Genomic DNA, 25,815 nt, shown 5'->3' with positions numbered 1-25,815 from the left:
AAAGAAGATATTAGATTGACTGGTGAAAGATAATCCTATATTAAAAATAATACTGTAACTCGCAATGAAGATGCCCTTCTAGTGCAACCAGGCACCCCAGGGCGAGACTATGGGAACGGCTAGTGATGTTAGCCCTTTTTGAGCTTGCAAAATAATGGAATGAAAAGACTTCAGTAGAGTGAAAATAGACTTCCAAAGGTGATAGTAACCCACATATTGATTCTCTGCAAGGAAACTGGACTGTATGCTTGGTGGTGGCACTACAACTAACAGAAGTATCCTGAATTCAAACTTTACAAACAAGATACGTAAACTTGCAGGAGGTGCTGCAGTGGGTGTAGGCTGGGACATCCGCTGAGGTCAGCTGTGAATTATGATGGTGAAGACATCAATGACCTGGCAGCCTCCTGAATGGTGGAGACTGGGTTGTGCACATCCCTCACCCCTGCTTTAGGAAGGCCTCTGGTAGTGCTCATCTTACTATTCAGTGTAACAGCTGAGGATAAGGATCGAGAAGGAGGCTCTACTAGTGAAGCTGTAAGTACCAGGCACATTACACCCCATTAGCTTCCTAAAATGTGCACGTTGAATTTTCTTCAGGGTAGGACTGCCGGCTTGCAGGGCAAGGTCAGAGTGCCCTTCTTTAATGTGGCTTACACATTCCCAGCTACATCCTGTATTTATGGAATTGCCTCTGCATGACGGATGTGACTTGGTCTGTGATCCCCTTGCCAGAGAATCCTCTGAACCTCCAATGGATAAATTCTGCGTTACTTGTTTACTTTTTTGGATGCTGCATCACCACCTTGGAGGGGGCAGGAGATTTTCTCAACAGTCCCAAGATTATGTCTGATGCACATGTCTCCTGATGCTGCCAGTTATCTTCCCTGAAGCTTTTTGAAAAGAGAGTAAAGGAGGGACTTACTCTCCCTGGTCTGAGAAGGATGACACTGGCCACTTCGAAATTAGATAATAAGGAGTTTACTACTAGAGCTGCCCGTTAGGCAAACAGGGTGGGAAGATATTCAAGAATTAATCACTGATGAGGAATAGCACCAGTGGCTGCACAAGTGAAGGTAGTGTCATGTAATTTCAAATGCCTCCACCATACATAACCTCCCCTCTTAAAACTTAAAGAAATGTATTCTGAAAGATCGTCCACTTGCCCAACATGTGGTGCACAGGATGCCTCATTCACGCGTTTGACCTGGAAATGGGGGATAGCAGCTGAATGTTACCATACTATAGTGATGATAATAAAGAAAGTGATAAAAATCACTATACGGATCACTATAAAGAACTGTTAGGGATGCCTCAAACTCCTAAAAATGCAATAGTGAGTTTGTCCCAGTCAAATGTCAGATACCTTTTGGCTCCCACATTTAGGTTGTGGGTGAGAGATATGATAGAATGGGCACTAATGAAGGAATTACATATGAAGCTGGTAAAAAAAAGATGAAAGTGATTTGGAGGTTATGTAAGATTATGCTTATGTGCTGCATTCTTTTGCTCATCCATGTATGTATGTATATGGCATTTCTGATGTGTGTTTCTATCCACAGATTTCTCATCTTGTGAGTACTCCCAGGTAGCAGACTGATTTTTAACGATTTTCATAGAAACTCCTATGTGCACAGCAGCTCCGCATCAACCCTGTCCTGTCCCGGAAGCAAAAGGGCCCCTAAATGCCCCCACATCTGCGTGCGGATGTCATTTACTTTTTTCTGCACCCTCTGACACAGATATTTAGCTCACTTGCTCTAATTCTGTCAGGTTGACAGAGCATTTTTCTACAACTTTTACTAGTGTGCAGGTTTCAAACCGTGTAAAGACGCCCACAAATATATTTTGGTAACAGACCCCCATAAGGTCAGTGTCTGGTGCCTGGGCTCCAAAAATGACCCATCGTCATGTGACAAATGTGCGAAGATGAAGCCAAAGGCCATTCGCTACCGCAAGGCAAAATGTTTCGTTGTGGAGCACTGTCAGAAGTCCAAGATGACCCAGTCTCTGTGGAAGCAAAGAGAGAGCATGCTCCCCCACTCACTATTCCACTCTTGCAAACAGTCCTTTTTGAGGTCAAGGTCTTCATGTAAGTCGAAGGAACAGTAGAGACTGAAGCATGGCTGCACTTTGTCCTACCGTGAGGAGCTGTGCAACTCTGTCTCCGTCTTTGGAACCGATTCAGACCCTTATTTCATTGCGCCACTTTCCCGGGTCCCGTGGTGATTCAGCAGCAGCTCCGCAAATCTCTGGAGGCCATGGATGAAATGTCATTGATTTGCCCGAATCTCTTTAGATAGCCTTTGGCCCTATTGATCCAAAGTGGCCCCAGACACAGACTGTGCTGCTCTGCTCTCCCTCGCATTGAGGTTGGCCGTGACCTTAGGCTCTACAGTGACCCCTCACCCTACACTTGTTACAGTGCCAGAACCCCAAATTTGACTACACTGATGCCAGAGGGAGAGCCGGTTGTCCTCTTGAATTTCTAAGCCTACCCATAGCCACCTCCAACAATGTCACATCCGCCTAAACATATTTCACACACTGATGCCGGCACGTATTATCATGATTATGACCCTGATGACTACAGTAACTTGATAGAAGAGAGCCTATTTTTCAACTTACAGGACGCTAGCAGTCTGGATACTTCCCCTGACAGAGGCCTCTACTCTCCTTTACCGGCTGTAGCTGCTGAAGAATGTGTCTTTTGCTTCTGTCATTAGGAGAGCAATGGAGATGCTAGACCTCACAGCGCCTAGCAACTGAGATCAAAATAAATGTCTTCATTGAAGTGGTCCATCCAGGACATATCAAAAGAAGCCTCTTTTCTTCATGTTAATGAGAACCTCAGAGATACACTGCTGGTCCCTTGGGCAAAGCAAGGATCTTGCCCTCCAGTAAACAGGCAGATTGCAAGGAGACATAGACCTGCTCCAGGGGACCCTGTCTTCCATCTTCAGCACCCCATCACAGACAGCCTGGTGGTGCATCCCTTCACAAGTCACCTCAGCCTAAATGCATTTCTAACCACTTAACTAGACACAGAATCCAAACTCAGTGAGGCATTTGCTAAAAGATTGTTGTCCTCAGCCAGCCTTGCTCCCCAGTCTATATATAGCAGCTGCCTCCTGGAGAGATACTCACAGGCTTTATGGGTGATTGTGGTAGACATCTTAGCATCTATTCCTGATGATATCTGGTCCAACCTCCAGCAACTCATTCAGGGTGGACAGGATGCAGCAAAGTACCCTATCTGCTTAGGTCTGGACACCACTTACTGCTTGAGTAAGGAAGTCTGAAACAGTGTGGTATTTTTACACCACGCTTAGGTTTGCTCCAGTGTTTTTTCAAGCGACATCCAGCAGTCACTTATTGACATTTGAAGGATGCCTAATTCTACTTTCCCATCCTGCAGTCCCACAAATACTACCTAAAGTTACAGGTGGGCCAAGAGCACTTTCAGTTCTGCTCCATTGTAGCCTTACTAGTGCACCTCAGGTATTCACAAAGGTGATAGTGGTGGTCGCTGTCCATTCGCAGAGGTTTAGTGAATGCCAATCTTCCCATACTTTGAGGACTGGCACCTGAAGGTGGGCTGTCTTCAAATAGACATAAGCCATTTCAGACGACAGCAGACCCTTTGACATCCTTGGATCCTTCCATCAGCATGCCAGAGTGATTCCTTCACAACTGTTCCCATTCATTGGAGCCATTCTGGACATGGTGCTCTTCCGAGCCTCCCCCGACCTCAGTGAGTCAAGGGCATTTGGGCTATGATTTCAGTATTTCGACCTTTGACCTGAGTCTCACTGAGAGCAGCTATGAGGCTTCCTAGCCTCTTGGCCTCTTACATCCTGCTTGTTGACCACACCAGATGGCACATGAGGGCTTTGCAGTGGGATCTGAAGTCTCAGTGGGTTTAGCACCAAAGAACCATTTGGGCTCCATCCATGTGTCTGAGGAGACTACGGAAGATCTACAGTGATTGCTGCTAGACCACAATTGGACCGATGTCAGACCTTTCGCTGTACCTCACCTAAATCTATTGGTAGTGGAGTTTGCATTGTTACTGGGTTGGGGAGGTCATCTGGGAGAGGGCAAGCTCAGAGGCTCTTCTCCTCTGAAAGCTTGTCTCCACATCAACGTATTTAAGTTACAAGCAATCTGGCTGACACTAAGGCTTTCCTCCCATTCACCAAGGGGGAACAGGTACAGATTCTCACAGACAACACCACTGACATGGTACTTCAACAAAAACAGGGCGGAGAGGGGTCGTGGGTCCTGTGCTAGGAGGCCCTGTGCTTCTGAAAGCGGCTGAATTGTCAGGGCATCTCCCTGGTCGTAAAGAATTTGGCAGTATCTTTAAACACCAGGGAGACAAATGCACCCAACATTGCCTAGTGGGTCTCGAACGACAGCTGCACTCATAGGTGATCCTAGGCATCTTCCAGCAATAAGGAGAACACTGGTTTGATCTATTCTCGACCTCCGAGATCACACACTGCCCTGGATGTGCTGTAGTTCCCAAGGCAGCTCTCACTCAGAGACTCCTTTCACTTTGAAGGAGCTCGGGACTCCTGAATGCCTGCCTGCCTCTGCCTCTCCTACCCAGAGCTCTAAAGAAGATTAGTACGGACTGGTCTCAAGCCATACTAGTTGGCGACAAGAGTGTGGTGCCCGGAATTTCTGTTTTAGGGCATGTCTTCTGATCCTGCTGCCCCTGTGGGGCAACCTCTTATCTCACCAGCTGGGAAGGTTCCTGCGCCCTAGTCTGCACAACTTACACCCCTGTGGGTGGGGATTGAGCCACAGCAGTTGATGGCTTTCAATCTTCTTCGAAATTAGTTGGTGTCAACTTGGCAGCCATGTGTCCCTCCACCAGATTTTTTTAGGCAAGATGCCAGGACAATTGTTTTGTATGGTGTTCCATTCACACCACCCAGCCTCTAAAATCACAGTTGACATAATGTAATTTTATCTTTTTTTGACCGGCAAGCCCTTGCTGTGGCAACAGTTAAACGTTACTTAGCGGCCCTTTTAATTTTGCATCTACCAGATCAGCCATTCTTATTCAGTCATGTGATGCACTTTTAGAAAGGACAGATTCTTATGTTGCACCAACACATTTGTAATTCCTCATTGACATCTTAATTTTGTTCTTACATACCTTGTGTGTGCTCAATTTGAACCAATGATCAGCTGTTCTCTATGCCTTCTCAGGTTAAAGACAGCTTACTTTATAGTCATTACTGCAGCTCGTCGAGTGACTGAGTTATGAGCACTATCTGTTTGGTTGCTATATACTACCTTCTTCCCAGATAAGCTGGTACTCGGGACAAAATCTGCATTCCTACCAAAAGTTATTACACCCTTCCACATGGGATAGGTTATCATCCTAAAAGCTTCCTTCTCCCTGCCTCAACCATCTAAAGAGGAAAAAACACTTATTTGCCTTAATCCTAAGAGAATCCTGGGCTTCTGCACTGATTACCCCAAAGAACATTGGGTGGATGATTGTTTTTTTGTAGGTATCTCTAGGCCAAATACGGGAAAGCTGTACAGAAGAGAAGGATTGCCTAATACATAAAGATCTGTTATGGGCTGGCAAAGAAACAGCCTCCAGAAGATCTGTGTGCTTATTCCACCAGAGAAAAGGATACTACCACTGCTATGGTGCATGGTGCACTAGTCGTGTAGCAAGATGGCTACATGAACGTTAATTTACACTTTCACAAAGCCCTTCTCCCTTGATAGCCAGGTCTGGCAGGAAGGGCACTTCGCCCATTCTGCCCTGCTGGATTTCCTGGTCTCTCCCATTCCACAGACCTATCACCTGAGCATCTATTACCAGGTGAGGAATCTGCTGTTAAAAGTATCCATCAGAAGAAACTTCGGCAGACTCTTCACTGACCCACCACCCTCCTCCATATTCTTTGGAATGGACTCATTGGTCCATTTTAATAAGATTCCAATATAGAGATCTGTACACTAGCACAATCTGTTTTCGACAGCACAGAGGGATAGCAGAAAGAAACTGATGTCAATATGCAAAGGTGGTGGCTATGTAGGAGCCCTAGCGTCCCTTCCGAGATGTGACGGACCTAATGTGGAGTTGCACAATGACATCTACAGATACGCAATGGAGTTGCTGTGAAAATCTTCCTGATCCAATCTTGCACCTTAGAGCTTTCAAAAGGTGAGGAATCTGGGGTAACATTGGTTGTCCATCAGAAAGAGTGTTACTGAAGGTAAGTAACTTTTTCTTCTATAGCGCAAACCTAGCCAAAAGGCAGCAGAGTGCAGTCCAGTTTCAAAGACGAGCATAAGGTGAAAAAGTGATAGTAAACGGACCCATTCTCCATCTGTGGGTGGCTTCGTTCGGAGGTTGAGCGTTGATTCTTCCATCCCAGATGGAAAGTGTACAGATAGTGTATATGGGCAATATGAAGTATGACATGTACATTTTATTCAGACTATATAAGTACAATATGAAGATATATCAAAAAAGACATTATATGGGAATGTATTGTGTGATGATTTGCTTGTATATTGTGTCATAATTTTAGTTATGCAAACAGTGGAAATGTACGACATGCTCAAAAATATTTTGTATTATCCAAGAACATCATTGATCAGGCTGTCAAGATCCTATTCTGCACATTGATTATTATTTTTTTTTTGAAAATCAATAAACAAAGTTTAACAAAAACACACTGTGCCAATTGTGACTCCTACTTAATTTAAATTAAATGGAATAATTACCCTTCGCTAACTCTGATACTAAACACAGAACTTTCCCTAATTCATTTTTAGTTTCTTTAATTTAAAGACAAGTAACCCTATACCTACCCTGAATGCTTTTCATAACGTAACTCTTAATTATCTAAATTATATTAAAATAATCTAAGTTAAACAATTCACCTTATCGCCAACTCTAATTATTTTTAGATCAATTTGTGTTAAACATATTAACCTAAAACCTTCCCTTGAGTAAAATAAATACAATTAAAATAAATTTAATAAATTCATTTAATAATTATTTGAAATTAAGTTAACCACTTCAAGCAAGCCCTAATGCACCTCTAACACTTCCATAATGGAAAGTAAATTAAATATATTCAAACGGTTGACTTTAAAACTAACGTCTGATTATTTAAAATAACATTGTATTAAGTAGGTTTTCTTGTCCCTAATCTTAACTTTATGTACACTAAATAAAATTTAATAAAAGTAGTTTACTCTAACCCTTAATTCAAATTGAAGTAATATATTAAAGGAGTACCCTATATCCTGTCTAGCTAAAAGTAAATACAACTAAACCAACCCTTAAGCAAATTAAAATACCTCAAAACAATGACATGCTATACCTTTCTAAGATGATTTAGTGACACTCTCTGTGATTATATTGCCCATCTGATAGTGTTGATGTGGTGTGCCGTTGGGACAGTATCCTCAGTGTACTAGGAGTTCACTGTTAAATTCAGAACATTCATTTATTAACTTGGAATTTTTTATGTAAATAGATCATTTCAGAGCCCTTAATGATTGATCAAAAAACTTGCCTCTTTCAAAGATGTGTAAGTTAAAAAGTGGTTGTTTTTATTGTAGTCTTCCACAGATGTTTGTTTAATATCCCATTATTTCTTCTGCCTGTTATAGGGGTTGCTTATTTATTACTTATGAAGTTATGTCTCTGAAGAAACGTTTAACCCTGGATACTAGAGTTGTTGAACAAGAGAAGATGAAGTCCTATATTTATGTTCAGACAATTTTTCCAGAGCCGAGTGAGTTGCAAGGTAATTCATTCTAAGTGGAAAGACACCCTCAGATATGGGGAGTGTTTAAAGTGAGCAAGGTGTACTGTTACCGCCAGTCTTTCCATCTTGCACAAAGCATGTGTGAAACAGCAGCATAATTGAAATTACTTACATGCTTATCACATAAGTGTGATTGACGTTTGGAGGGTTCAATTAGATTGAGTCGAAAGAATAGTCATTGCAGTGGAAGAGACCATGTGAATTACCCACACTAAGTTTTCTCTTTTCTTCTAATCCAACACTTAGCACTTCTGCTGCTTTCATATTTGTCTAACTCCTTTAATTGATTACAATATCGCCCACATCTCACACTCATTTTCTGAGTACTGGCTCCATCCACAACTCAGCCTACTTTATCCCTGTTCATCTGAGTTATTCTTGATCCACACACACCTCACCCTAATTTGTCACAAATTTGCTTTATTCAGACTTACTTCTCCACCTCCTCTTGAATTTGCTGCATGCATATCTCTGAAGCTGGTGGCAGAACTGAAATGCTAGCAAAATTGAGGACTTGGCTAAGCTGTCATTTATTCCCAAAATTAAGTTTGTGTGTATAGACATTAGAAAAATCTAGTTCAGGAACCACAAGAGTGAGGAAAAGGAAATAACGACAGTGATATGTTGCAAGAAAAATTCCAAGGTTGAATGATAATTGCTCCTAAACAGAATGGCAAAGGAAGAGAGTGGTATGAAAAGATTGCTTTCCTACTGCTTGCGGAGGTTTTTGCGCACACGTGCGTGTGTGTGTGTGTGTGTAAATATAAATATAAATATACATTGATGCACTGTTTTATTCCTACAGGGATCACCAACAAGGCAAGAAAAGAATTGCATCAAGCAGTGAGAAAAGCAATAGTAGCCTCAGCTAAACTTTTCAAAACGCCAGTTGACGGTTTGTATGAAATACTTTGCATAGTAATGTTTCCCTATCAACTTACCTTTCTTCCTTCAATTGCTATGTCAAAGTCAAAGATTATTCACTATTTATTTACAGATTAAAAATGGTGTTTCTTTGTGAGCCTTATTGAAACTCTTACGTTCAGTTAGCACAGACATCCAGCACAACTCCTGTTATTGGTTCAGCTGAGGGAAGTGAGTTGACCTCTATTCCACCTCCTGTCCTTTATACCAAAATCTTTCCATCCGTTTCCAAGCTTCCACTTTAGGTCTTACCATTTTCCTCTTAGTAAGTCATTTTTGTCTTCGTTCAACTAAGCAATTTCCCAGAACGGCCACTAAATTTTTTAGACCTTTGGTGGTACTTCTACTTCTGTTAGAAAGGAAGTAGCTGCCATGAGCACCATATTTGATCTTCTCTTCCAGAGTCTTGGAGCTTCAATTTCTTTCTGCCGCAAGTTCCTTGAGACCCTCATGCCCATGTTTGAAGACATTCTGTCTGCCAGGACTTTTTGGTGTTGTCAGTGATCCATGCTCAATTTATGTCTCAAACCATAAGCATCAGGAACTGTGCCCTTCTATAGCCCTCCTCCTGATAGTACTAACTCTGATGCAAGGGCTCACAGAGTACAAAAATGGCAATGTGAGGAGAAGAGACTAGGGCGGGGCGCAGTGAGGAAATATATCTGGAATGAGAAAATGATAAAGCTTTGACTGAAAGCCAATGATGCAGTCACTATCTCATTTTACACTTGCACATAATTAATATAGTTGTCCTCGCCAAACTCACACGTTCCAAGTTGATTACACTTTTAAAATATTTGTGTGTACATAAACAATTATTCATATCACCAAAAATATCCTTTTTATAGGCCGTCATCTACTGAGTGTTTTCCTTCACATTGAGTTATGAGTTCTCAATCATTTATTGTTAATTAGCACACAGTCTTATTAGGCATAGATCCGTACCTTTTTACTCTGTTCATGAATCTGTCTTTCATGGGTCACCTTTGCACTTAATAAACTGTTCTTGCAAATAGTTAAATTGATTTTGTCACACCATTGAGCTAATTGGTTTTTTCTTCCCACGATGTAAAAACTTGGGTTTTTGATACTGAAAGCCCAAAGAAACAAAAATTCCAAAGGCCTTCACTTCTCCAAAGGAATGCCTTTTACTAGTATTTCAATACACTTGACTCTCAGCGCCCCCCTCTAGGTTAGCTTCAAACAACTGCCTCTCCAGTGTTGCAGATTGGATTGCCTGAAAACTCTGGAACTTAAGATCCCAACCACTCATCTTCAGTGCTTGAGAATAACTGGCATAGAAAGCAGGGTGTGGTTTCTTTTTATAGCAACATTCACACTGAAACTAATAACTCTTGAAAGATCTTACTATGGGTACACTTCTAGCAAGATCTCACCCAATGGTCCTGCTTTTTCATACTGCCATCACCTGGGGCCCTTTTCCAATACTGCCACCAAACGTATGCACCTTTTTAAATGTTCGAGAACTGGCATGTTTGAAACTGCATGTTATCTGAAGTTATCCAAGCGAGATGGGTGCCATAGGCATGCAGAGACCTGACAAATTACAATATTTAATGATTATTTTGTCATTGTTCTTAAAATGGAACTACTTATGCAAAACAAGAGTGAGGAATGCTTATTTACATTACCCATATATGTGAACTGAGAAAAATTGTCCTACTGCTATGTTCTTCCTCCACCATTATCTTATGACAAGCTTCCTTGTGATTCCCTGCATAGCTAAGTCACTACAAGAGGGGATCAACAGGAGCGTTCCCTTCTGTAATTGGCCTCAAACAAGAACAACTAAAAGTGACCTAAGCCCCTTCCTCTTTATTAGTTGCATAAAAGTGTCTTTTTCTGCCTCCTGTGGGGACTCGACAGAAGATTAGGGTCTCCATCCTACTCCTACATGGATACATAAGAAACAGACTGCCATCCTCTGACTGTTATACACCTGATAAGGTTTTTTTCCCTCTCTGGGTTTTTGTTCCACAGTGTGGATTACCCACATGCATATTGCTCCTCACATGGGTTTCCTCTCACCTGGAGATCTGACTCTGAGGTTTATGATGGTCTCAGGTGCCTCAGTTTAAGACACTATCGGATGTACTGTATCTGAGGCTATTTGCTCCTATAAATAAAATTGCAGGCAAAGTCTTCAGGCCTTCAAACCCTGGCACCCGGCCTCTCCAGCATTCCAGCCTTTCCTCAAGAACAATGAAGTTGTATCAGAATCTGCTGAGATAGGTGCTCAGTTACTGGGAATGTCTAACTGGTACAAGATTGATGTCCTACCTCTGGGACCCAGGCATAGGCCCTTCCTTAGCCCCTCTGCAAGAAAGACCCATTTGGTGAAAACAGTAAAGCTTTCCTTACAAGCCACTTCATTATGGAAGTTGCTGATTTGTCATTCTATGATGATGTAAATAATATGTGAGTGGATTATACCTTGAATGACCCATGGTCGTAATCAGACAATGAGACCTGGCGGGATCAGATTGTTAGCCCCATTAGTGCCTTTGCTAACCACATGATCCTCACTGTGCAACCCTAAAGAAGAGCCCTGCGGTCTTTGTGTAACTTATGAAAATCATACTGATGCTTGATGAAAATTTACACCCCCAAACCAAATACTTGGATCTCTCTCTTCACATACATGAGTAGATACTGAAAAAACTTGGAAAAATCTGGAGGTCGGAGGCCACCTGAGAGCTGAATGTCCAGGATAAGTGATAGAGGATAAGGGTATAACTTTGCCATATGTGGATTTATACAAGCTGATCTTTGTGATACATTATGACATATGAAGGTAATTCAGAGGAGGTGTAAAATTCTAAATATCAGTAGTATGGGAGGAGAAGACAATATTCCAGACCTCCAGTTGTCTCCAAGATCCTGCTCAGTGGGGGTAAGGAAACCCCTTTGATAAAGAGTTAGCTACATTAATTGGTGTTTGCACAGCAACGGATAAGGCTCATGCCTTCATGCTGAATGTGTTACTATCAAATCTTCTTGTTAAGCCAAGTTGAAGCAATACCTACTTGTCTGTTTTTCCAGCCGGTTTTAAAGATAGCGAGATATGCTTCTTACATTGTGCTTTCAATCTAGACTTCCCCATACTTAACTTTCTTCTGCTTATATTGCTGCACATAATTTTTTAACTTTCTTCTGCATTTGTACATGCTCATAATTGAGTTAAACATACCTTGACGCTTCTTTAAATGTTATTTGTTATCTTAAAATGTTATTTAGGTTGGGGTTATTGCTTTGCTGAATTGTTGTCTAGGGATGGCCCCAGGACCCCCTTCCACCATCAAAACATATCCTTCCACACAGTAAGAACAGAATGGGCTAGTTTGTCATCTGACATTTGAGCACGCTCTTTTCGTGTGTACAAATCTGCATGCTAGGTTGCAAGTAGTTTGAAAAGTTATGGTGCTGGCTGTTGTCGATGGTGGTTGTCAATGTGGCAAAGTGATACTGAATCAGCTTGATGCTTATCACTTGCCTGAGTTTGCTGGGTTATGGGGAGCTAGAGTGAGGTAGGTGGTGTGCAGGGGTGAGAGAAGGTGGTGGGACTGAACAAGTGAGTTAATATGTATTTAATAAAGACGTATTCAATATTTGTACAAAAAATGTTCTAAGCTCTCAGAAGTATATTTTACAACGTTTTACATGGAAATTATATTGTGCAAAGAAATTAACAAGATAAGTTACATAACTTTTTGGATAATTTGAGTTCAGAAGTTAAACTCTGAAAATGGCATGTTCAAATCCAGGAGCCAAGTCAGAAATGTCAGGAATGTAGGGAGGATGCAAGTCGCACAGACCAAGGCAATGGAACATCATTTAATGACTGAGCCAAATAGATTATCTGAGTACCTGGCATTGTCGCTGCAATGCCCCTTTTAGAGCAGCAGTTGGTTTACCGGCTAAACATTGTAAGCAAACAAGAGCTTTGAAATTATTTTGGAACTGTAGTTTATTGCTAACCCCCTCAAAGATAAATCTCTATAGCAATTATAAAATTTTGTGAGTGCATTGCATTAGTACACTAAATTAACACCTTTGCCTTCCAACAGAGGACTAAATTAACACCTCTGCCTTCCAACAGAGGACTTCAAGATACACTGCTATCAAAACTGATCCCTATGTAGCAACATATGGATATTGTACTCAACAGTGCACTGTCTTGTACTGCCCAAGGACCAGTAGCCTTTGAAACAGGATCTTCCGAATGTCAAGATTTGGGTTTTGTAGTGACGAATTTCCAACATGGTGCTGGTGGCATGTGGAGCAAGGTCATTAGAGGGATTCTGCTTACCAGTTGCAGTAGGTGTTAAATAAGAGGCTAGGACCACATTCTTATTCCAGTCCAGAGTGTCAATATATATACATTTTAAATTGGGGCTAGCTTTAAATGAACATACTGTAGCCAAGGTATTTCAATCAGGAAATGCATAAATTAGGCTAGATGGGCCACCAATATTCAGTAATGTTGATCACACAATACAGGCCCATAAATACTTAACCTTTACTGAAGTCAATAAACGCACAATGCAGCTGTAGTGTATCCTATATCATAGCTCCACCATCCAGCAATGCCATTGCTTTGTGCACTGTGAAATACCCCACCAACCAGTCTGAGAGTTGCAGGTCAATTATTTTATCATCTTTGAGGTAAGAAGCCTTATCCCCTAGAAACAGTTTTGCTAAAATCCGGGCATTTAACATAACAGGCCATAAATATTCTTACAAGCTTTCATACATTTCTCTAAACATTACACCCCTGACAGTTGTTTAGAATTATGCCAGTCGATACAACTACTTTACCTTGTTTGAGATAATTGACAAACTAACCACGTGCAGCCTAATTGCACTAAGCAGTTTGGTGTGTTTTATAAGCTTGTCTTTATGGAGATTACATATAGCATACAGATAGCAGCATAACACATCTAACACTAATACGTACAATGCAGTGTCAACAAAGGAAGTATATCCCTTGCAGTTTGGTGTTTTAATTATTTGTGAACTAAATGATGTTGCAGGGAATGTTAATATTATTACTGTCCATAGGTTTTACCTTTCCTTCTTGACACTGTCTCTGATGGATGATGTCCTGAACTTTAAATGTGTGATCATTTTTATATGCGGTGATAGCCACCTTCCAAGCACTGTGAAACAGCAGTGCCCGGAACATCATGGCATTTAAGGAATGTATGTTTCCAAGAAAGGTCTGTCTGTGACCTAACCGAGAACAACCTGTCTCCTCCCTAAGACGTGCAAATGTGCACTTCAGAAATAAGTTGTCTTTGCCCCCGGCAAATGCCAGCTTTTTTTGCTAAGAGCTCACTTTTGCAGCCGTAACAGCAAGCAAGCGTGCACCTCAACAAGATCTCCCCTGCACTGCAAGAACAGATACTATTTACCCTGCACAGAACTCGTGCAGCATGTTGTTTATAAATCCATAGGAAGTTGAAATAGAAACCCATTTTTGAGAAATCAAATCATCGAAAAACTCTTTAGAAGTAAAACAACTTAATAGAACTACAGTTTAGAAGAAAACATAGAAAATAATAAAACAAATCCTCAAGAGGTTTAAAAAATGTAAGCTGCAGTATTTGTTTTTAATTTTTAAATCCATGCACAGTAGGGCTTCGGGTTATTGGATGTGTACCCCAACTCTCTAGTTCTAGGCGCCCTACACTTACCACCAGGTAGACCTTTGCTAATTTACCAACTTTCACTAGTAGAGCTGTGGTAAATCTTGCATGTAGTCAGGATACAAACTAATGGGGTGATCTGACAATTGTCTGCAGCCTTTTATAGTTATTAGGTAAGGAGCACATCCCCCCCCTAATATTTGCACTTCTTCTGAGGTAATTCTGTTCCTTACACGATAAAATATCTGGGTAGTTAGTGCCTATCACAATAGAACTTATGGGTGTTAAGTGCATACCACAATAAAATATCTGGGTAATGAGATTATAACTTATACAAAATGACAGCGTCAGAAAAATTACTATGCCTCACCTAAATTCCTGGAGGTTGAAATCAACACTGGTCAAGAGTCCCATCATATGTGGTAATGGGGATACCTTTTAATAAAACAATAATTTTTCCAAAGCTGGGTATTTGTTTTCTATTGTGTCTAACCCTATAACCCTCTTCTAATTATAGTTTCTGTTCAGCAATTTTTATCTCTGTGGGAGTTAGGCAGAGACAGCTCATCGCAGTACTATATATTATAATAAGTTGGACAGTCTTATATTAGCAGATTCTGAAACATGTTATTTAGTATCTCAGATTGGGCAGTGGTCCCACTGCTTTGAAAGACCTCCACATTTAGTAATTAGAAAGATCATGGCATACCCATTTGTACTGTCAAACATACTTTGTGTTCAAATCTTGTGGCAAAGACATACTGAAATAGACCTAGAGAACAGTTTACGAGCTTAGAAAATTGATTATCGGGGAAGGGGGAGATAGCCTTTGCTGCCTCCTATTTCCAATCTGAAGCCAATGCTTATGAATTTAGTCACTAAAACAGGATGTTGGCGTTGAGATGACAGGTTTGTTGCTAATGTATTTATGTTGTTGGAGTATTTTGAATGCATTGATGTGGGAATAAGCTTCATTTATGTATTATTCTTTTTTACCTGCTAGTGATCTTTATTTGTTTCTAATATACGTTGTTCACTGACATACCAGTGGCTTAGCGTTTACGTGCCAACCATGGCAGTTTGAGTGACGAATCTCATAAATCCATGCATGCTAAGTTCATACATAGAGAAATGCACTCCGAGGAAACCTAATCAAACAACTAACTTAATTAAATACCCTAGATGTGAAGGCTTATCAGGTAACCCGTTGTTTAAAGTCTGGGGCAAAGTGCTTGAACCTACAACTTCCACCAGCTTCTTCTGCTTACTGGGTCAGGCTTGACAAGACATGTTGGTGTCATGTGTGGTATCACACTTCTACTGAATAATAGTTGAAATAAAATAAAAGAGCAAGTTATCACTATCGTGCTATTTGTGTAGTGCTTTCCTACTTCTTGTTGAGGCCTCTAAGCACTTTCGTGTTTGTTGAGAACAAACATACTCCTGTTGCTGTGCATGGTCATGGAAAACTTTAGGTAGCAGTGTCACCTTTGTCTAGAGTGTTGTGGTGTGGTGTATGAGGATTGGGAGTGTGCTCCCTACTTGAACAAGAGTAGTTAGCAGACACTTGGGCGTGGAAGGCAATGTGAGGGATAGCTTTGCAAGCAGTGCAAAGTCAAAGTAAGGACTGATGATCCCATTCACTTTTGGAGCATTTGTCAAGGCTTGCGTGTCTGGACAGACCGAAAGCTCCCACCGATTGGGTTCGATCAAAATGAACTTTGGAGTGGTAGAACTCTGAACCATGACAGCGCCATTTGTACACTAGTCGTACAGTAAATGGATTACATCCAAGAAATGCCATACCTGCTAACCCTGGACACATACTTAGGCCAGCAGTAAAAGAGTGTATTGAGTCCATCCAGGAATGATAGAAGCCCATGTCCTTGTACTGTTGTTAAACTGCCATAAAATTACTTCGTGGAGTCCACACAAAAGGGTTCTGACCCTAACCTCTGAATTTTATGTACCACTGGTGAAAGCTAGCCCTGTGGCTGATGTTATTGCTGTATTTTTTGCTAATTCATAGAAAGGAATGGATTAGAAAGCTAATGCTGTGCAGCCAATGAGAAGGATCCCTGCAAAGATGTAAGCATATCAATATTGCAGTAACATCATGTATGAGATGAATTTGGGGAAAATGGTAGGAGAAGAATACATCAAAAGAAATAGACATAGATGAGTTTTTCACTAGATGTATTTTGAAAAACGATTTATCAAAATGTATATGGTCATCCCATTGATGCATACTCTTGTTTGAGCTCTCTATTTTATATTTTGTACGTGCCAGAGAAAGCCATGCTCTTCCTTAGCTGAGAACATTTCAGCAGACTGTCTGTTTAGCAGTTCTTTTCAGTAAAGTAATACTGCTGTCTTCTGTCTTTGATCAGTAGGTAAAGCCTTAGCTTCAAGTAATGATGTGAGAAGAGCCTATTCACAAATTATTCGCAAATATGAAAACATTTGAAAGAAAAAACACTCATTCATACACTAATTCATTCACTCATACATGCACTCAGAGACTCATGCACCCACTCACTCGTACACTCACTTTCATACCACTGAAACACTCATGCACCCACTCACAGATCCACTGACAGAGACAGGCCCTGTGGCCAACCTCCGCTGTGCATGGAAAAAGGTCGTGTGCAACGGGGGTTGGAATAACGTGTAGTAATTAAAATTGCTTTACATTTAAAAAAAACATAGAAATTCACTGAAAAAACTAAAGTTACAGGGACGTTATAGTTAGGTTATGAATTTACTTGTACAAAACCATAGAAATTCAGCAGTTACAGTTAGTGCTTTTAAGTAGCTATAACTGGCGCCGTAAGATAACTATAACTGGCACCTTCACCATGCACAGCTAATTATCCACATATTATTTAATTGATGAGATCTTGTATGGCATCTTTGATATTATCACTGCAACATTTGCAATAAAATTGTTGATAAGAAAACTGTGTCTGGCAAGGGCGCAAGCTATAGTTACCTTAAATAACTCTAAATATAACTACAGAATTTCTGTGGCTTTGTACAAGTAAATTCAGAACCTAACTTTTAGGCACCTACTCACAGACCCACTCAAATACTCATACCCCCACTCAGACTCAATCAAACACACACATCTGCTCACAGAGCCACCCACCCACACTGTCACCCCCTCACAGACCCACTCAGACACTGATGCACCGTCTCACAGACCCACTGTGACTCATGCACCCACTTACAGACCCACTCAGTGACTCATGCACCCACTCACACACCCACTCAGACACACACACCCAGTCACAGACCCACTCACACACTCAGGCACCCACTTAGATGTACACCCACTCATAGATCCACTCACACACTCATGAATGCACACCCACTCACACTCATGCACCCATGCACAGACCCACTCAGACATTCACACATCCACTCACAGACCCAGTTAGGCACTCGCTCACAGACCCACTCAACACTCACTCACAGACCCACTCAGAGACCCATGCACTCAGTCATAAACCCACTAAGACACTCATGCACCCGCTCAGACTCTCACGCAAACTCAGACACTCAGACACTCACTCAAACACTTTTACACCCAGACACACCTTCTCACACCAAGACACACTCTCACCCACATAGACCCTCTCGCACCCAGAGAAACACTCTCACACCCAGAGATACCCTCTTACACCTGTTCTCACACTCAGAAAGATAGGCCCTGCGGCCAGCTCTCGCCACACACAGCCAAAGGCTGTGCACAGCGGTGGTTGGATTAACCTATAGAAATGAAAATGTGTTTATGTTTAAAAAAACATAGAAATTCACTGAAAACACCAAATGTTACAAGGGCACTATAGTTAGGAAATAGAATTTTAAAAAAACTAGAAATTCACTTAAAAAACTAATGGTTACAGTTATAGTTAGGTTTTGAATTTACTTGCACATAACCAGAGAAATTGAACAGTCATAGTTATTTCAAGTAACTATAACTCGCGGCCTAAAATAACTACAACTCGTGCCCTCGCCATGCACTGCTAATTACTTCAGATATTACAGCACTCATTACAACATTTATAACTTCAATAAAAATATCAGTGAAACATTAGCAGTCAAATTATTTAAGAAGAAACTGTGCATGGTGGAGGGTCGAGTTATAAGTTACCTTAGGCTGCGAGTTATAGTTACTTGAAATAACTGTAGCTATACTGCTCAATTTCTCTGGTTTTGAACGAGTAAAGTCAGAACCTAACTATAACATCCCTGTATGTTCATGTTGCATTATTAGATATAGCAGCTCAAATCTATATTGATTTATACATTTATATTCAAATGTAACATTTGGAAACAGTATAGGAATACTAATATGTTATATATCTGTAGGATTACAGCATAAGCATTAAGTTACTGGGTTAAAGCAAAAAACACCACACCAAATTAAAGCAGTGTAAACTTGCATATGTTAGGGGGGGAAGGTGTGTGTGTGTGTGTGTGTGTGTGTGTGTGTATATCCCACTTCCTCGAAGAAAACAACACTCTTGACCCCTCACAATCCGGGTTCCGCAAGAACCACAGCACGGAAACCGCCCTCATCGCATGCACTGACTACATCAGGACCGTCGCACTCATCCTCCTAGACCTCTCCGCAGCCTTTGACACTGTCTGCCACCACACACTCCGCACACGCCTCCACAACATAGGAATTAGCCACAAAGCCTTAGACTGGCTCACCTCCTTCCTCACCGACTGGCCCCAGAGAGTCCGACTTCCACCTTTCCACTCCACCGCTACCAAGATCATCTGCGGAGTCCCCCAAGGGTCCTCCCTCAGCCCCACACTCTTCAACATTTACATGATCCCCCTAGCCAACATCCTCCGACCACACGGAATAACTATCCTCTCCTACGCAGATGACACCCAACTCATCCTCTCCCTCACCCGCAACCCATCCCACCACCAAAACCAACCTACACGCTGCTCTCCTCGACACCGCCAACTGGATGACAACTAACCACCTCAAGCTTAACTCCAACAAAACCGAGATCATCATCTTTGGCCCCAACAAAACCATATGGGACGACTCCTGGTGGCCCACCGCCCTAGGCCCCACACCCACCCCCGCAAACCATGCATGCAACCTCGGCATCCTGGACATCCTGGATAAACATTTGAACAGTTACTCAGGTTTTTAAAGCTTATACAAGAAAATTAAATAGCTTCTTAATATGTTGTGTCTGTTGACCAATTGTGATTAAGAATCCTTTGTTAGTATATGGTTAATTTATTATGTCAAAAACAATAAAAGGCTGAAATGAACTGAAAGAAGTTACCAAATAATCAGGCTTGACAATGTCTTAAATTGTGGGTGAAAAGAATGTGATCCTCCATGTATCCCATCTTTAATGGGAGTATTTCTCTTAGAAGTAGAAAGTCCTATTCATGTATCACCTCGATGGTGGTATTTAACTTTTTTTCAACTGTTGGAAAATGGGTTATTGGTAGGGCAGGTAGGTACCTACACCTAGCAACAAGCCACTAACCTCCACATAGGTACAGTTAGGTCTCAGTAAATTAATCCCAGCTCAACCCTTGGTAGCTTGGCAACGAGCGTCAAGGCTTAACTTAGGAGACAAAGTGTAAAGCATTCAAATATCACAAAACAGTAATTAAATAAAACACAGGAAACAGTTTAAAAATCCAAAACCAATTTATAAAAATAGTTTATATTTTTATCTTTAAAATGACACAAAAACGATTAAAATCGGTTCAGGGGAACCGGAGATATGAATTTTTAAAGAATTATTACTTTTCTAGCGCTTAGAAACAAAAAGCGCCAATCGGGTCATCTGGTTGCACCTCGACCGGGGCAAAGTCAAACTTTCAGGCCGACCGCGATGGAGCCCTGCTCGGCTACAGGTCGCGGGAGGCCTCGGTTAAAAAGTTACCTTCTGACTTAGTCTTTATTTTGAAGTTTTTCTTCACCGGGACGAACCTGCCAGTTGAATCCGACCTCCTGGAGCCCTTGTCCGGATACGCGATGTGGGTTTCCTCGGTGGAGACTTTTACCTTCGGACTTAGTCGTTTTTTCGAGATGAAAATCCTTCGACCGGGGTAAACCTGGATCTTGATCCGACGTCCATGGAGCCCTTCTCGGATACGATGGCTGGGAGGTCCCGGTCAACTTTTTACGTTCGGACTTAGTCTCTTTTTTGGATGTTTTTCTTTACCGGGACGAACCACGAAGTCAGGCCGGGTCGCGGTTGAGGCAAGCCGGCTAGAATTTCCGCGGCGGGTCGGTCCCTCTCTGGAGCTTTTTTCCAAAAATTCTCAAATCTTTTCCAAACTTCTGGGGCTTCACCCAGATGTTCTTTTAGGGTTCTTTTGGGGTCCACAGCTCACCCCAAGGGTCCAGAAGTTCTGTGATGGTCCTTGGGGGGTGCGGACTTCAACTCCCAGAATGCACCTGGTGCAAACTCCTTTTTGGCCACTGGACAGTGGTCAGCTGGTCGCTTTCTTCAGGAGTTGGTGCAGGGGACTCTGGTTTAGCAATTTTTTCACCTGTAGCAAACAGGGAGTCCCTCCTTGAACCAGTTGAAGCCAGGCAAAGTCCTTCTTGTGGTGAAGCCCAAGTGTGCAGCTGGTGCAGTCCTTCTGAGTGCAGGGTTCAGGTGCAGGCCAGGGGTCCAGCAGGGCAGTCCTTCTTCTTCTTTAGTTCCTTTCTTGTTGAATTCTGGAGGGGATCTGAGGCGTGGGTGCAGGTCTGCCAGTTTTATCCTTGCTCCTGGGTGAAAAGCAGGGGGGCCCTGGTTCTCCAATCAGGGACAGGGTCGTCCCCCTGTGATGACCACTTCCTGGGAAGTGTGGCAAAAATCCATCCCAGAAGGCAACAGTCTCTAAAAATCCAACATGGATGAATCTGATTTTTGGAGGTTACATCTGGCTGAGCCCACCCACTGGTGTGGCTAAAAATCATAAACACACCCCTCTCCTGCCCTCTCCTAATCTAATCAAGGGGGCACCTAGCTGTCTGGGGTTGCAGGATGTGGGGGTGTTGCTGGGTGCTGCAAATGTCCTTCTCTGCCTTTGAAGACCAGTTTGGCAGCCCTCCCCCTTCCTGCCTCACCATCTGCTGAGGGGAGATTCTCTCCCCCAAGCACATTCCTTTGTGTGAAGCCTGGCCACTTCACACCTCATCAAGGCAGCCTGGCAGAAGCTGCTGCAGGCTGGCCAATCAGAGCACAGCAGCAAAAACAATGCAGAGCTGAAATTGGCAACTTTTTAGGTAAAGTCTAAACTTTTTACCTGAACTAGTTATATTAAATCCAACAACTGGAAGTTGTAGGATTTATTACAACAATTAATTTGATACCAAATTCTTGGTATGCAACATTTAAGGAGACTTTAAAATTTAAAATAAAGTCTGCCCATTCTAGCCTATGAAGGCCATTTACTTCAATGAGGGAAAAACGAATTTGGCTGTTTTTACCTCACCAGGGCTTATAAATCTATTTTTATAAAGTCCCTGCTTATAGTTACATGGCACCCAGCCCTAGGGGCACATAGGGCACACCTTAGGGGTGACTTATATGTAAAAATAAGGTAGTTTAAGACTTTGGAAGTACCTTTAATTCCAAAGTCGAATTTGCATATAACTTTAATTTAAAAGCAGCCAGCAAGGCAGGCTTGCTTTTAAAATGACACTGGGCACCTCAGCAATGCACCTAGGTGTGCACCACCTATGCTGTGGTCCCTAAACCTACATGCCCTACCATATACTAGGGACTTATAGGTAGGTTAACTTAGCCAATTATAATTAGCCTAATTTGCATATCCATTTTACACAGAGCACAGGCCCCCTGGGACTGGTTAGCAGTACCCAGGGCACCATCAGAGTCAGGAAAACACCAGCATAAAGTAGAAAATGGGGGCAAAAAGTTAGGGGGCCTCTGCAATCAGCCCTGTTTTCCCACATCAACCATTCGGGTTTTCCCATGACTTTACTGAGGAAGGTCCTTCAGGTTACTGTACTTCTCATCAGTGCACTGGAGAAATTCAGTCACATGTCTCCAACACTGCTGAAACTTAATTTGCCTGCACCTCCAATCCCATTTTGTTTGTGAGGCAAGTTGCATCACCATCCGTGACACTCCTTGTCCTCATTGTACAGCAACATAACACAGGGAGCCAGGACATCAAGAAAGTGAGGAAATGCATAAAAAGAACAATCCCTTAGAGGCAAATCTTTTCCAACTATTCACACTGAATTTGAAACAATATCCATCTACGCATCAGTATTGCACTATTTCTTCTGCAATTCATCGAAGAGCTCAAGACGTATCCCGTCAAAAAGCACTAGTTCTGCATTTGGCACAAAGCCTCCCAGTTCCTACTGTCTACTTTCCCCAGTGATAAATAAACCAACCTAACCCCTCTTGACTTGATATATACAATCTTGAATCATCTCCCAAACCTCCTCCTAGTTTGGCATCCCCTTTTCACATTTTGTGATTCAAGACCTGTTTCCAGTCTCTGATGATGCAATATATTTGTAGACGAGTTGTTTTGAAATAGCCAGAGTGATTAAACCAGAACTTCCTTATCATGCTGATCTGTTCATATAATCTGCTGTGATCTGTTCTACACCTACTTTGACTTTCCCTAAATAACATTTTCCCACAACTTGACACTCTTCTATTGCAGAGGAAGCAAAGGCATTCTGTCCGCTTATTTGTAGCAATGTCTTTTTTATTTTTCGGTATCTCTGGTAAACATTCTTTGCTTTGTTTCTACAGTTTTAACTGTCTAAATAATCTTCTGGTGAAATGGTGCAGCAAAGTATTTTGCCTCAAGATACTTGAGGAATTAACCACTTGGTCCTCTGAAAACATTATAATTCAGTTAAACCAAAATGGCTTCAGTTGTGGAACAGGGACTTCCACCAATACTATGGCTCTGTTCCTAACTACAGCTCAAAGTTTACTAAAGCAACAATAACTTTATGTATGCTTTATTGATTTCAAGGCAGCATTCATCTGTGCACTGTGTAACCTCCTCTGCTCCGTACTATTGTGCTCGGGAATACAGCAGTCGCTGCTATATGCAACACAAACATTATACACTGACACCTGGTTAAGAATTAAGATAGGCAATGGCACCCAACTTTCAAGACAGATAGCCACACATCAAGGATTAAAGCAGGGATCTATGCTGGCACCCTATTTATTCAGTCTTTTTCTGGTCGATATGTTCATTGTTTTGAACCATGTAAATTCACATCCTCCGAAGTTTAGAGACTTCCTAATCTCCATATGAGGATGATGTAATCTTGCTATGCCATACAAAATCCAACGTCTGCTTGATGCACTAAACCAATACTGTAAAACTAATGAGATGGTTATTAATCAATTGAAACCTAAAGTTTTGATAATCAACAAACATACCAAAGGGAAGCACAGATGGTTTCTGCAAGGTTAGCCCTTGGACAGGGTGGATGAGTACAACTATCCATGGGTTCTCTTTGCTGCAAAAAGTTCCTTTCAGCCCCAGAAGTCACAGATCTCACAGAAAGCAAACACTCTCTCAGGCTTTTAGATCCTTGTACAGCACCAAGCCTCACCTACTTTTGAAAGATTGTTTCAACCAAGCTACTACCACCTCTGACCTACGGCTGCGAGGCAGTGCTGTTTTGCTGGAACAATAATCTCAAAAGTGAATAAGGGTGTCTTTAACCTGCCTAAAAATACCCGGCCAGCACAAATATGTCTGGAATTCAGGATAATCAAACAATCATACACCAGACAGGGTGCATAAATCAAAAGCTGCTACAGGTTAGAAACTACACCTGGCTACTCCACTAACACATTCTTATGGCTACATCAGCCAAGTGCCCTACAATAAATGCCAGGCTAAATCTAGAGTCCGCTTTACAAACGTTTGGTTTGGTTTCATTTTGTGGTGAAAACATATTGTATCACATGCTAAAAATTCGTCAACTATTCAATGACGAAACTTTAGATTGCCACATACAAGGCGACAATATCAAAAAGATCTCACACCTGGATGCTGATAGAGAACGGTAAGATCCTCAAACCACTGGCCTTTTTTGAGTCTGTCTTCTCTGTGTTCTTAAAAAGCAAGTTCTTGGATTTTCGCTTAGGACGCTTACCCTCTCTTCAGCATAGGCTTCAGTGGACCTGTGAATTGAATACCTGTTGTTTATGTGGGATGTGCAAAGAGGACGTACTCCATCTGGTATGCGTATGCCCAGAATTGTGTCAGGATAGAAAAGAACTCCTGAGGGCACACTTAACCTACGTGGCAATTGCTCCTGCTGTCAAACAATCATTGCATGTATTAATATAAGTAATACTATTTTAAGCTGCCACTTCATAAAGTTATTATTGAGGGTTGAGCACAAAATGAAGAGTTTTTAACTGCATAGATGGGGGTATGGCTTTATGCTTGTAAACCTCTGTGAAATTCTGCTTTATTGCATGCAATGATTTTAATTATTTTGCATAATAAACCGTTTCTGTGTCAGGTTTATTTTGCAAAGTTAGGAGAAAATGTATGAGATTGTTGTATTTATGTGCACCTTTAAAGAATAAGTCATGTGTGATGACTGTGGATCTCGGTATTCTATTAACCCCACAATGTTCAGTCACATCAAACTCTTTCTCAGTACTCCCCTACATCAGAGCCATTCTGGATGCAGTGCAGTTCCACTCCTACTTTGTGGAGCAGGGAGCCAGGACACGTGGGCTATGGTCCTGGTTTTTCAGCCTCAGTCTTGGATCTCAATGAGGCAGTCTAAGGGTCTGATGACTTCCTGCATCGTACTGGTGAAGCATGGTAGAAGATGGCATATGCAGGCTCTGTAATGGGATCTCATGTCTCTGTGGGTGCAGCACCAGGGAAACCTGTCTGATTGCGTCCAGATGTAGGAGCAGACTGCAAAATATCTGTAGTGGTGGTTATTGAACTGCTTTTGGGTCAGCTGCGGACCCCACTCCCTTCCCACGCAGAGCTGACATTGGTGACCAGTGTTTCAGTTCTGGAATGATGGGGGCCACCTAGGGAAGGTGGAGGTCAGAGGACCTATAGATTAAAATTGTTAAGGTACCACTTAGTCTATTTAACTCACATGATTTTTAATCCAGGCAAGAGGACCCATAGATTAAAGTTGGTAGAGTACCACTTGGCCTATTTTAACTCACTTATACCCATCCCAAACTACACCTTCACACTTACAATGCATACACGTCTCACACAACAATAAGAAAAAGATCTCCGGTAAAGAGCCCCCTTGCGGAGCCCGTTGGGCATTGCAGCGCTGGCCCATCGTGGAGCATGACACCCCTTTGGCTGTGTGAGGGCTCTTGCCACTGAGCAATCAGATGCCCCTTCTGATT

At 41.9% G+C, this 25,815-nt stretch overlaps 1 protein-coding gene across 5 annotated transcripts in view; it reads left to right on the top strand.

Moving 5' to 3' along the window:
• The window catches only part of SERAC1 (serine active site containing 1), a 311,524-nt gene that overhangs the window by 64,388 nt on the left and 221,321 nt on the right, over positions 1–25,815 (top strand). For all 5 annotated transcript variants that reach the window (XM_069234574.1, XM_069234575.1, XM_069234577.1 and 2 more), the window contains 2 exons: positions 7,663–7,799; positions 8,626–8,715. In XM_069234574.1, the coding sequence (XP_069090675.1) occupies positions 7,663–7,799; positions 8,626–8,715 (227 nt within the window). The remainder of the gene's footprint in view (positions 1–7,662; positions 7,800–8,625; positions 8,716–25,815) is intronic.

Source organism: Pleurodeles waltl, chromosome 5 (genome assembly GCF_031143425.1).
Source record: "Pleurodeles waltl isolate 20211129_DDA chromosome 5, aPleWal1.hap1.20221129, whole genome shotgun sequence".
Lineage (NCBI taxonomy): Eukaryota > Metazoa > Chordata > Amphibia > Caudata > Salamandridae > Pleurodeles > Pleurodeles waltl.
The sequence above is the reverse complement of the archived record's forward strand: the minus strand, read 5'-3'. Positions and strand labels throughout refer to the sequence as shown.